The 13,265-nt window shown below is 33.9% G+C and overlaps 5 protein-coding genes across 5 annotated transcripts; 4 read left to right on the top strand and 1 right to left on the bottom strand.

Annotated features, from left to right (window-relative positions):
* Positions 1-100: 100 nt before the first annotated feature.
* OCT59_007215 (uncharacterized protein) lies at positions 101-812 on the top strand (the record flags this gene model as incomplete). Its single annotated transcript, XM_066147162.1, has 2 exons — positions 101-374; positions 703-812. 2 exons carry the CDS (start codon positions 101-103, stop codon positions 810-812), a joined length of 384 nt encoding a protein of 127 aa, XP_065998554.1.
* Positions 813-6,524: 5,712 nt separating this feature from the next.
* On the top strand, positions 6,525-7,552 carry OCT59_007214 (uncharacterized protein; the record flags this gene model as incomplete). Its single annotated transcript, XM_066147154.1, has 3 exons — positions 6,525-6,636; positions 7,101-7,186; positions 7,253-7,552. The coding sequence occupies 3 exons, from the start codon at positions 6,525-6,527 to the stop codon at positions 7,550-7,552; spliced, it is 498 nt and encodes a 165-aa protein (XP_065998553.1).
* A 247-nt stretch (positions 7,553-7,799) lies between these two features.
* OCT59_007213 (uncharacterized protein) lies at positions 7,800-8,747 on the top strand (the record flags this gene model as incomplete). The annotated part of the gene is made up of 2 exons (XM_066147144.1): positions 7,800-8,520; positions 8,608-8,747. The coding sequence occupies 2 exons, from the start codon at positions 7,800-7,802 to the stop codon at positions 8,745-8,747; spliced, it is 861 nt and encodes a 286-aa protein (XP_065998552.1).
* Positions 8,748-8,935: 188 nt separating this feature from the next.
* OCT59_007212 (uncharacterized protein) lies at positions 8,936-9,294 on the top strand (the record flags this gene model as incomplete). Its single annotated transcript, XM_066147140.1, has 2 exons — positions 8,936-9,104; positions 9,206-9,294. 2 exons carry the CDS (start codon positions 8,936-8,938, stop codon positions 9,292-9,294), a joined length of 258 nt encoding a protein of 85 aa, XP_065998551.1.
* A 905-nt stretch (positions 9,295-10,199) lies between these two features.
* Positions 10,200-13,075, bottom strand: OCT59_007211 (uncharacterized protein; the record flags this gene model as incomplete). Its single annotated transcript, XM_025310140.2, has 6 exons — positions 10,200-11,197; positions 11,268-11,506; positions 11,566-12,281; positions 12,349-12,414; positions 12,494-12,900; positions 12,972-13,075. The coding sequence occupies 6 exons, from the start codon at positions 13,073-13,075 to the stop codon at positions 10,324-10,326; spliced, it is 2,406 nt and encodes an 801-aa protein (XP_025185588.2). The 3' UTR covers positions 10,200-10,323.
* Positions 13,076-13,265: the final 190 nt, after the last annotated feature.

Here is a 13,265-nt window from a genome sequence, read left to right as displayed (position 1 = left end):
TCTAAATATTTCTTGTCGCATAGAGATTATTGGGATATTGATTTGTGATATTATTCATTCTTCTAAAGCGCATTTGAATTTAGCTATTGCGAATTTACTAATGAGATTATCGAAAGAAATTGCTAGTTCGTGTCTTAATTTAAAGTATCTCAAATTGGAAGGGTGTGATGTTAGCAAAAAAGCCATAGGTCAGCTCGTTTCACTTAATCCAAATTTTTATGTTGAGAATTTCATGTGTACTATAACACCACCTTCTCTTTGTGAATATCCCAGGATGTATGTGGTGTCAAGAAGACTGAGAATGTCAGTTGATACGCCAAGAGATATTAAGTCCATATATGAATATGTTAACGATGAACTGAGAAGAATGGAGGGTGATTTGATCCAGAATACTGATCATCAACCTGGGCAGTGATCATCAGCTCGGAAGATTTTTTTGTTTGAAGATATAACATATAATAAGCATTATTTATGGCGCAGGCTTTAGATTGGATATACTGGCAACCTAACAGATGATCACCAAGAATAGAATACTAGCCGATGGTAGTCTATCGATCTAACTAATCCGGAGTAATGATCATCAGTTCAGAAGATTTTTTTTGCTGAGCCACAATGCATGTACTCCTGTACGACAGAAACAAGCAATGATTAACCTATTTTTCCGATTGAAAATATTTAATCAATTTACTAGCAAAATGTCAGATGTTGAGATAAATATCGAGATAGAAGAAGGCTACGATGAATTTATCAAAGAATATGGATTGAGATATGAATGGGATAATGAAAGGAATCCCGATGAGTGGAGATACTAAGACAACTTTTTTTGCACAATCAAAACCTACTGGGGACAAAGGCAGTTCACAGGTCAAAATCGATGCTATTGGGTACATATCGGGTACTTACATATCAGGAACTAATTAGATATATATCAAGCATTTTTACATATCGGATATCTGATTTGTCATATCTTAAAATATGTAAATTATTAAGACCCCTGATATCTAAACAATTAGTCACCGATATTTTGTCTAATATATATCGGGTACTGATATTTGTACGAAATCTTTTAATGAAATTATTACTAAAGATTTTGATGGTAAATTAAATAAACAAAAATCGATTACGCAAGTAACTGCGATTTTGGCATCGATCATGTAACTTATCGATCTGATTATACTTGTCATCGAAATTCATAAATTACGGCAATTTTGGCATTTCGGCTATACCGTAATTAATTCAGCAAAATCCGTAAATTATCTGTAATGCCGTAAATAGGTTTATAATGCCAGTAATGGCGTAATGCCGTAATGCCGGCCAAATTTTTGTTGTTATATCATGTGACATTACACAAATTTCCATAAAGGAAATTTTGCTTTCCATCAAAAATAGAGAATCGAGTTACACAATGGTTACACTATATTCCAAAAAGGAAATTATCGCAAAGCTCATTTAACTCTGGCCGAACTTAATGCCTTAATAAAATTTTACAGTTTTTACGGTCGGCAATGCGGCATGTGCCGTAACCATGATAAAATCCGTAATTAATTTTGACAACACCTATAGATCTGATTTAGTAATCGATAATCTCTTTTTAATTAAAAAATTTAAAAAATTTGAAAATTTGAATTTTATAAAAGAAAATTCAGTTAATTAGGTTTTTAAACCGAATATATAAAATTTATTTTTTTTATTTCAGCTTTTTAAACTGAATTGTTTAAAATTTATTAAAAACTTTTTTACACATCCCTTATAAATTACGCCTTACTCCTTTAATGCCATTTTTTTTCTTCTTTTTTATAAATATTTTTTTTGCCTGAGTACAAACTACTAATAAACAGACTCAATAGGATCATAAATTAATGTCTTTGGAACAACCTCTTCCCAAAATTGGTACAAATAATACAAATAATGGCGTTGAACGTCATTCACCCCCTTTTATAAATAATTCGGCCTGGAATTCTGAAATGATGAGTACAGAAGAGAATTTGTGTTTTTTTTTATTTTTGGAATATTACTAACGTTCCTTTTCGCTTTTTTACTTTAGGGACGGGCTCCTGGACTTCAATTTTGGCCTGAAACTCTAGAATGGTGAGTACAGGAGGGGAATTCATTTTTTTTTTATTTTTAGACTTTTTTACTTTAGGAACGGGCTCCTAGACTTCAATTTCAGCCTGGAACTCTAGAATGGTTAGTACAAGAGGGGACTCATATTTTTTTTATTTTTGAAATAGGACCCCGGATATCTCCAAAACAGGTCATAAGTCACACTTTCGGTTTAACAAAGCTGCGCTTGAATTTTATTAATTTTTGCCACAAGTTACTTTAGAGAATACCAGGTATTCAAAAAAGAACTGCAACAAAGTGCAGAACTAATCTAATACAAGAACAATAATCTTCCTAGAAAAAATACATAAAAAGAAATGCAAGATTATAAACCCAACACCCTCTCTATATAAATAACTATGGCTATCCCCCCCCCGAATTATATTTCAAACCCGGTAGAATCGACTATGCTATACGTACCCAGCGAGACCCCTTGCTACATTTAAAGATCAAAGAATCCCATTGCCAAATACCATTAGCGCTATCAAAAATACACAAAATTCAATTTCCCCTATTTGACTACATACTATGGATAACAAACCTATTTCACAAAGACCTCCGGGAACTTTTTAGTGTCGTGCAGTCCAGCCGATAGGGAACTTTTTAGTGTCGTGCAATCCCCGAAGGGACACCCACCTCATTGCGAACGATCCCAAACGGAGGACACCCACCTCATTGCGAACAATCCATCGACCTAAGATCTACCTAGATAAGTCAATCCAATGATAGTCCATCATGTGACCACCTTGATCGGCATACTACAAAAACTGCGGTACTCAACCTGTCACCCCCCTTATCACCCAGATGATCATCGATTTTAAAATTGTAACACCAAGCCACCATGACGATCAAATTTTCCAGTATCCCCCCCACCCCCCAAAGAAAATAAGGTTACACCGAAAAAAGCGACCAAGAAAAACAAAAAGCAAAAAATAAAGACATAAACCTCAGGAAAACTCAAAGTGCAATGAGAAAAACCTGAGTAAAATTCACCAAACATACACCTCAACTCCGTCTCCTTATTTTAGAAAACTAACTCCCCAGTTAACAACATCAACTAGCAAGAAATACGTTGGTCAGAAGCTGTACCGGTCCGGCCTGCGAACCACTTGGCCAGTTAGACTTTAAAGGCGTAGGAACCAAGACGCACTACTTTTCAACCTTTCAGAAAGCCCAGGGGAACGTTCGTATGGAACTGCCATCTTACAGTATTATTGGTAACTCCAAAACTTATGATAACGGTCCTAACTCAATATAAGCCGTAAGGAGTTTGGGCGAAACTAAAGACCTCAGTAATAATTTCATATAACGTCGAAAAGTCCTTTTACTATCACTCAAGGCAAAAAATCCTCATATTTTTCATCCATGTCTTCTTGGGAAAAAATGGGCAGAGCCCAACGGGAGAGAAAGTACGATGATCTCTAAGTCACACTTTCGGCAGATTAGCCTATTTTTCAGGGCCTCAAAAAATCGTTTTTTGTAAATATCTCGGCATCCAGTAGTCCAATTTTGATGAACTTTTTTGTAAATTGTAGAGCTAAATGAGGGCTACAAAATAAAAAAAAGTTCATTAAAATTGAATTACTGGATGCTGAGATATTTACAAAAAACGATTTTTCAGTTTCAGCAAAAAGGGGTGTTTTTGGCCAAAAGTCCATTATGACCTTTATATTAGATATCCGGGGTCCTTTTGAAATATTACTAATGTTCCTTTTCACTTTTTTACTTTAGTGACGGGCTCCTGGACTTCAATTTCAGCCTGAAATTCTGGAATGATAAGTACAGGAAGGGGATTCATATTTTTTTTATTTTTGGAATATTACTAACATTCCTTTTCACTTTTTTACTTTAGTGACAGGTTCCTGGACTACAATTTTGGCCTGAATCTCTGAAATGGTGGGTACAGAAGGGGGATTCGTGTTTTTTTTATTTTTGAAACGTTACTAATGTTCTTTTTCACTTATTTACTTTAGGGACGGGCTCCTGGACTTCAATTTTGGCCTGGAACTCTAGAATGGTGACAGGAGGGGAATTCGTATTTTTTTTATTTTTGGAACATTACTAATATTCCTTTTACTTTTTTACTTTAGAAACGGGCTCCTGGACTTTAATTTCAGTGAAATGGTGAGTACAGGAGGGAGATTCATTTTTTTATTTTTGAAACGTTACTAACGTTCCTTTTCGCTTTTTTACTTTAGGGATGGGCTCCTGGACTTCAATTTCAGCCTGGAACTCTAGAATGGTGAGTACAGGAGGGGGATTCGCATATGAACTGTAAGTTGAATGGGTGAGAAATTTTTTTAAATTGAGAACGTTACTGATATTCTTTTTCTTTTTTATCTTTAGAGACTTTCGTTTACAGTTATTGGATATTGGATTTTAGAATAAGGCTGATAATAAGTAGAATAGAAGGGAGTTTTTTTAAATTAGAAACGTTATTAACGTTCCCTTCTTTTTTTCTTTAGAAACATAGCTTCTTGGATAATAATATGAACTGTAAGTTGAATGGACGAAGGAGGAAGATACTAAATGAATATTTATTATTTTAATATTATAAAAATCAGCGAAGAATTAGGATTTAACATGTTGACTGGGTATATGCATGATAGGTGGCCAATAGGACCGGGAAAACTATATATAAAGGTCACCGGAAAAAAATCAGAAAATCATATAAATGCGAACCATCTTATGATTGGTCAATTGGCTATTTATTCACATGTTTTAGCTCCAAAAACAGAAAAAAAAAAGATCTTCACTCAAATTTTCTTATTCTTGCGAACCAACACGTGACTTTTATTAATTATTTTTACGGTGACCTTTTTGAAAATTAAATATGGGTTCGAACCAAGAAAACCGGTGACCTTTATTAGTAGTCTTCCCGGTCCTTAGCCAATAGGTTACCGATAGGTAACCTATTTGTGACTAATTAGTATATATACAGTAAGTAGAAATGTACGGTTTTGTATTATTTAAAGTGATAAAGACTTGCAGTGTAATTCTAATATAAATAGTATAAATGCATTTTTATTAAATACTGGCCAGATTAAAATCGATAATTACTTAAATAGCCAATAAAATTAATAATTATTGTTAATCACGTGGTAATACAATTTTTTTTATTTATTTATCTTTCGCGTATTTTTTTTTCCTCTTAACCCTTTTCTCTTAAAATTTTATTTTATTGATTTGTGTAAAATAAATACAAAGGTACATTTTTCTTCTTTTTTTATTATACTATTAATATTTTTAACACTTCTTTTCTTCTCTTCCTAATATGTTTTTCTAATATGTTTCCTTCTACTAATATTTTTTTATTAATATTTTATTAACATTACATTCATACTAATATTTTCTATTACTAACTATTACTTTTACTAACATTTTTATTACCGTTTATACTAATATTTTCCTTTACTTTTACTAATACTTCATACTAATATTTCTTTTACTTTAATACACTACTAATATTTCTATTTCTTTCTTTTAAATATCAATAAATGATCGTTATTTGTTGATAACAGGCTAACATATAAAAGGAGGTTTATTTGTGTTTTACATATATAATTTTAATTGTTTATAATAATTATTGTTTTACATTTTTTTGGTTATTTGTAAATTTAATTTTATCTAATAAAATTGTTGGTATAATTAAATAATAAATTTGACCTAAATTATCTATAAAATAAATAAATTAAAATTATAAAAATTTATAAATTCGATCTAAATTAAAAATTATAAATTTATAAAATGACATATTTAGGATACCTATTGGCATGTTTGATAAGTGGGTGATATCTGTCTGATATTTATTAAAATCTATCAGGTATCTGATATGTTTGCTATATATAACCGATATTTTACTACCCAATATGTACCTGATATGTATCTGATATGTATAATATGTGTGCCTGAATTTCTGCATTTGTACTACACATATTGGGTATCTGATATGTGTAGTATTATTAAATATCGCACACATATCATATATATATCAGACACATATCAGGTACCCAATATGTACCCGATAACTTTTATTTTAACCAATAGTTAGGAATTGGAAAGAGAAAGCGCTTAAGCAATTTGTACATAGTCTGCCCAATGTAAGAAATCCATCATCATTATTCCATGTATTTATACATTCCAATGCTTTCTATCTTTCACATATTTTGAGTCTGATAGAATTGCCATATTATCCGCATAAACTTCGATGGGAAATATGGCCAGAAGGTATTGAGAAGTTCCAATGTAGATTGTTTATTCAAGGTAAAGAATCAATAGTGGATTACTGTTTAAAGGCGAAGAAAAGTAATGATATCATCAAACTCTGTAAAGATCATTTTAGAAGTAAATTCTATAGTGGATTAACACGAGAAAATATGAGATGTATTGCAAAAAGTATTTATTATCGTGAATTGGTAAAAATGCTTATTCAGGCGAAAAAAGAATCAGTGACTGGTATTATAACTGGGTTTAAAGATTATATTAGTCAGTCCGATATTGCTAATCTGAATGGGGTACAATACTTATTGAGAGGTATACATTGGATAACTAACCAGAGCAAAGGTAGTCCGGAGCAGTGATCATCAGTTCAGAAGATTTTTTGCTGGGCCACAATGCATGTACTCATGTGCGACAAAAATAAGCCGATCACATAATAGGTCTGTGTGACATTTTCGCATATTAATTTCACATATACAGTATACTCGCTAACCAATACCTCCATTTTTTCCCAAACAAACGTGAGAAAAATGTGAAGAAGGTCTACATACAATACAGGATCTACATCGTAAGTAAATAGTGCTGACAAAAGCATATGTTATGAAAGGCTAGTGGAGTCACAATTCCGAGATCGGCAGGCGTAAAACCAACTTTATGTCTTTCCGGTAGATCTCCATGTGAAAGGGTATAAGGATTCCATTTGCATGTGCTTTCATGGAACTCTTGGCATCAGACAACAATACTAATTACGCCATATACCTCCTTATCTTTTTTCCCAGCAAGATATAAAGCATGTAGAGGTATGTGGAAGTTCAGCCAACTTTCCGCAAAAAAAACATTCCCAGAGAAGATAACGCAAAATAAGGTATGTATATGCCAGAAGTTATGAATGTATGGGAGCAAGTTTTCTCACTATGGGTCTTATATTTAGGAAAACAAAATGGACAAAATCACTCTCAATTGTCTTATCGTTCCTATAGGAAAACTTATGAATATCCCTTGCGTTAAAGTAATGCAGGCGATTACAGTTGAAAAAGATGAAAGTTATATCATGCTCGAAGCTACAATTCAAAGCAGATTGGGTGTTGAGATCCCACTCAAATTATGTATAATTCAAGCCGGAAGCAATAGTGAAAAGGTAATGGATAGTAGTACCCCTATTTCCGATTATTTTACTGAGGAGCCTAAAGCAGAGCACTTCCATATCACTGTATACCCCCGGTCAGAATAATCTTCTGTATCATGTAGCGCTATAGTCGCAATTTTTATGTATTGTAGAGTTGCCTCTGGCAACCAACGTTTTTATTTCTATTATTTTATCGAACGTATATGAGAAATGGATCACGTGAAATGATGTAATCCCTGTGCGACTTAAAACCATATATTAAAGCTCAGCCCTTTCCCAGAAATAAATTTTTATCTCACTCCGGAACGTAACACTATTTTTTATCCGAGCCAAATATCCCTATAAAAGCGTCATGTCAACTACCACTCTCAGTTGTTTGGTCGTGGGTGAAAGCCCTTATGAAAATGCTTTTCAAGTTGTTATCGACACCACTCAAATAAAGACCGTGGCGTTGCTCAAAGACGCTATCAAGGAAAAAATTGACGATAATGTTAAGGCAAAAGACCTCAAGCTATGGAAGGTCGACATTTCCTTCGAAGAAGAAAACGAAAAACTTAAGCTCGTCAACACAAAAATAAACGTTAATATTAAGGAGGAACTTGAAGGTGTAGAGTTGAAACCGCTTTCGAAGATTAGCAAATATTTTACCTCCCAGCCAGCCGACGAGCACATACATATAATCGTACAGCGTCCTGTTGAGACAAAAGAGGTACATTGTACCGCAACGTATGGTCGTAAGAGTGCGAATTTTCAATGGACAGTGAGCCGAGAAATGGTGTCATTGGAAGGTTTTAAGAAGAAGCTTTGTGAATATTTTACGTTTCCGGATGGGACAGAAAACGAGCATATCGTAATAGGTCGTGTAGTAGGTGGAGCCGGCTTGAAGAGAAAGATTTCAACAGGTAAAATGCGTAAAAAATTAGACCTGGCAAGTTCGAGTTCCCAGAGTGCAAGTGATACGGTTGAGATTGTGACAGAGCGTAAAGTTATTCAGTTTTCTGCTGATGAGGATTTATTGAGCATTATCTGGACTGTTGACCCCAAGGTGGATCTGGAAATAGTTGTGGATACGTGTAAGTATTATCAAGTTATTTAGGATATTCACGTGCCGATTTTACCAAATGTCTGATTAGTTAATTTATGCATGGCTGTTTTTATAGCGCAACAACCTTTCTCTTCGTATACTTTCCCCAAGATGAAAGTTCTTTTCAGTTTGAAGGCTGATAGCTATGATCAATTACCATGTATTGAGATTGGAAGTTCGGCAACTCCAGAAGAGATTAGGAACAGTACAGTGTGATTGAGGATTTTTTAAGAATGCACAAGGCATCCCCACCCATCACTAGCGCGAATGAGGCCACCCGCTGTGAATTTATTTCTGCGATTATATATGGTGTGGCGTCCATCTTCGATGGTACTGTAAAAGTTTATCCCCAGTATGAAGTTTCTGGAAGTCATGGAAAGGGGCCCATAGATTGGGTGATCAAAATGGGAGACGTAATTATTTCTGTAACTGAAGCAAAACGAGAAGATATTAACCAAGGCGTTGCCCAAAGCAGTGTCCAAGCACATGCATCTCTGCAATGCAATCGTAAAAAACGTACTTATGATGATGCTGATTTGTATGAAGGTGCAATGTACTGCATTGTCTCAACGGGTATGATTGTAAAACAAATTCGAAAAAATATGACCTGAATTATTACTTGATCAAAATCAATGCGATTATTACTAATTCTTTTATTTGATATCCAATTTCAGGTGTTGACTGGGTAATAACAAAAGTTCAAAGTGGTATTGGAGATGGGAATCCGGTCGAAGTTTTTTTGTGTTCGCTTATCCCGCGATGACCTAGTTGGACCTATCGAGAAATTATTTGGGCAAATTAAGTGGTTTTTGATCAGCAAAAATCATCATTGGTCGATGGAAAGCGGGTAAAAACAGAATAATAGGATGGAGTGTTAGCATAGACGTCATGTATCACGGGCTAAGTCCCGATCTTGTATTTATTTTTCGCATGTAATAATAAAAAATTTTCTTGGCAAAAGTGATCGGCGTGAACAATTGTTCGCGCGCACGTGATTTTTGATCGTGAAGATTCTTCACGGTTACACCTATGCACCTATGATACATGAAAGATAATGCATGTTCTGTTTATTTTTTCCGAATGAGTCAGAACTTGATAAATAAATGCACAGTAATGGTCGATGAACGTGTCCCTTCTTAATGTGCATGGAAACGTATATTCCTTTCTATTTTACAGGCTTTTTCGGAAAGATCCTTTAAAATAAATCTCGTTAAAAATTACCTGGTTTTGTTCTCTAGCCGGGTGAAGAACGGATTTGTGAATAACGTATAGTGATTTTTTTTTAGTCGATTTATATGTACAGTAACATATTCATCGACCGGTAATTGTTGCTCCGGAATATCTAATAGATCTGAAATTAAATCATCTCAAATACGCGAGCGGTAATTGGTTAAAATCAAAACCCTTTTACATGATTTATGTTAATAGATAAACATTGCGAAAATTTTAGCATAGATACAGAAATACAGAAACGGAATATGTTGGTGGGAATTGGTTAATTATTCGGAAATTATAAAAGCATAGTAAATTAGGCGAAAAATTGGCATTAGAGTAGCAGGAAGGAACTCTCATTTTATGGGTTAGGGCTCCTCCCTTTAAACTCGCTACTTCGTTCGTTTTATTACATTTGTTTTTTTAGCTTATCATAAACAATGAAAAAAATTAAAGATTTTTTCAACGTGAAATAAAACTTTTATTATCTTTAGTTATTCTATTATGTATATATTGTTACCAGAATATTTAGCTATGTCCTTTTTGATTCCCTTCCCTTCGTCCACATTTCATTTTACATTTACAAACTTTTTTTGGGCCTTCCCCTTCTCCTTTGAGCGCTTTTTTGTTCTTTAGTCTCTTTGTCAGATTCGCGGTTTGTTTCCTCAATTTTAACGATTTGAGACTGGATAATGTTATTGTTTGTGATTATAATCTTAGATAAATATCTATTAATATCACTGTTGACATTCCCAAATCCAATTACTACCCGAGTATAATTGGGATTAATTTCATGAGCTTTATTCCGCGTTTCTTTAGTTATACATTCCACTGACTCATCTGTCCCACTTCTGTGTGTAATCCATATGAACATTATTTCCAATTTATCCTCAAAACTTGATAAGTTTGGTTTTAAATTTGGCCAGATACTGGAGAAAAACTTTCTCTCAGAATCCGAATGGTTATCCTTATTAAGAGTAATCTGTACTGGGGCAACGTACAATTTATCCTTTGTTTGCGAGATCAGTAATCCATCGATGGCCTCTTGGTTCCAACAGCATGGTAAGTAAAACATACATTTCTCTTCATTCGAAGAAAACTTAATTTCTTCTTCGTTATAAAAACATTCCATACCACCAGGCTTAAAATTTACACGGTTCGCCATTAATCCATTCCTAAAAATACTAGCAATACACGCCTTTTCAACAAAAAATCCCTTAACCGATGGGTTGTTTTTGAATTCCGATATGCGACTGATCCATTTTATATCTGTGAATATTTCCATTTCTCTTTTTTCAAAGAGATATTCAGCCATGGAATCTCGTACAAGACCACAGACATAATAACAGATATTGTCGTCATCGATGTAAAAGTAACGATGATCATAATCATCATATCTATAGCCCAGTTTAGGATGTGTATTTGTAATGAATGACGACATTAATCCAACATGACTATGAAAACAGAGAAAGTCAGCATCGTATAGATCATATAGTTCACAAAACAAACCAAAAATATATTTACCGATCCCATGTATGTTTATTGCCTAGTAGATTTTCCGAATATTGCGTCATCGGAATTTGTATTATTGACTCTAATTTTTGTTTTAGATATGCAAATGCACCTTCAAAATTCTCGAGACTATATTCTAGCAAAAAGTTTAAGAATAGTGGAATTTTGCCCGTGATATCTTTGATTTGTTCCTTCTCCCGATCATTCATTGCTGGCAAACTATACTTTTTCCACCATTCTTCCATCTCCTCCTAAATAAACATTATGTTAATATACAAAAAATTCACAACATAAAGTATCTTAGTCTTACCTCATTAAACCCTCCATAAAGCTTGATCTTCAATTCACCAGTTTGCTTTTGCATAAGATGTAGCATTGACTTATTGTTAGCTGAAGAACTCATTATATAATAATGGTAATTGCTCATTTTATCAATATCACATCTAATTTGTTGTTTAGTTTTTGAGTTAACCCCAGTATTATCAAATTCATCTAGAGCATTCATTTGGTCGACGATGAAATATAACTTTTCTTTGAATTGTAATTTTTTACAAAAATCTACGATATTTTCAAAATTTTCACAGGAATTAATTTCGTTTATTTTTGCATCATCATCATGATAGGCAAGAAATAAGGCAGACTTGACATAATCTACTGGGTCCACTGCCAGTTGGCGACAATCGGGAAGAAATACAACACGTCTTCCTGTTCGGAAAAGGAAGCATGCAATTGCTGAAAGGATATGTGACTTGCCATATCCGACAGTACCATAAACAAATAATTTCATGTATCCAGTACCAGATCGAAGTTTGTTTATGGCTTCTAAAACGTTCCTAAATTCCTTTCGTCCCATAAAGTTGAAATAACGATTATTGTCAATAGCGAATCTATCTATTGGTAATTTTTCGCCAAGGTATGGATATGGTAACGAGAGGAAATTTTTAGGATTTGAGTAAGTAGATTCATTCTCGTCAAGTTTCATTATGCCTTCCATGATTTTATGGGCAGTAGAAATTATATTTAGATCTATAAAATAATCTTACATGTTAAAATGATGATATTTAGTCTTAGTTGAACCCAAAAAATTACACACCTGCAAATTTCGCTCTTTTACTATTTTGACCTTCGTCCGAATCTACCAGCGATCGCTTTCCTTTTTCTGATTGAATAAAAAAAATATAGGAAGTGAGATAACGCGAATTTCTTGTTCAAGAGGTAAACCATTGGGAGACACTTACCAGTGGTGGCGGGCGGAGGCGGTTGCACGAGGATGTGGATGTGACGTAGTGGAGGTGCATAATTGTCTGGGAAAACCTCTAGAAATATATCGCTTGGATCCAACTTCTTAAGATTGAAAGTTTGTTTGATATATTCGATTTCTGGATTTTCAAGTACTTTCCTGTTTTCTTCGCTGATAGGAATTTCAGCCTTCCATAGATTCAGACGGTTAAGTACGATACCGCTACCATCAAAGTCATTTGATATCTCCTTCCAGATATGCTTTTTTAGAAGTCCAACGTTAAATTCTTTAATGGGGATCCAACCGTTATCAATAGAAATTTCTTCGGCAACAACAATCATGAACTCGACAAGAGACTTTCCCATAACAAAGCAAGTTAATACTTTTTTCATTTTGAATATGTAACTACAAACGCAAAGGCCGAGAGTTAAAACAAGGTCAAAAAAATTAATAGTCCAGTTATATAAAATAAAGACCTTTTTGGATTTAACGTTGGACTGGCAGGTAGGGAATTTTCCTCGAATTTAGTTTGTACCCGGAATGGCGAAGGTACTCGAAATAGCGAAGAATAGCTTGACATTTTGATTATATGTCATATATAAATATATTTCCATAAACGGCTGTTGACTAATTACTACGAACTGTGAGTCAGTAATACTACGAACAGAGTCAGTAATACTACGAACAGAGTCAGTAATACTACGAACAGAGTCAGTAATACTACGTCAAGGACCAAATACAAAATTACGAAAAAAATTTATCACAATGAC

This window comes from Rhizophagus irregularis, chromosome 15 (genome assembly GCF_026210795.1).
Source record: "Rhizophagus irregularis chromosome 15, complete sequence".
NCBI classification, from domain to species: Eukaryota; Fungi; Glomeromycota; class Glomeromycetes; order Glomerales; family Glomeraceae; genus Rhizophagus; species Rhizophagus irregularis.
The sequence above is the reverse complement of the archived record's forward strand: the minus strand, read 5'-3'. Positions and strand labels throughout refer to the sequence as shown.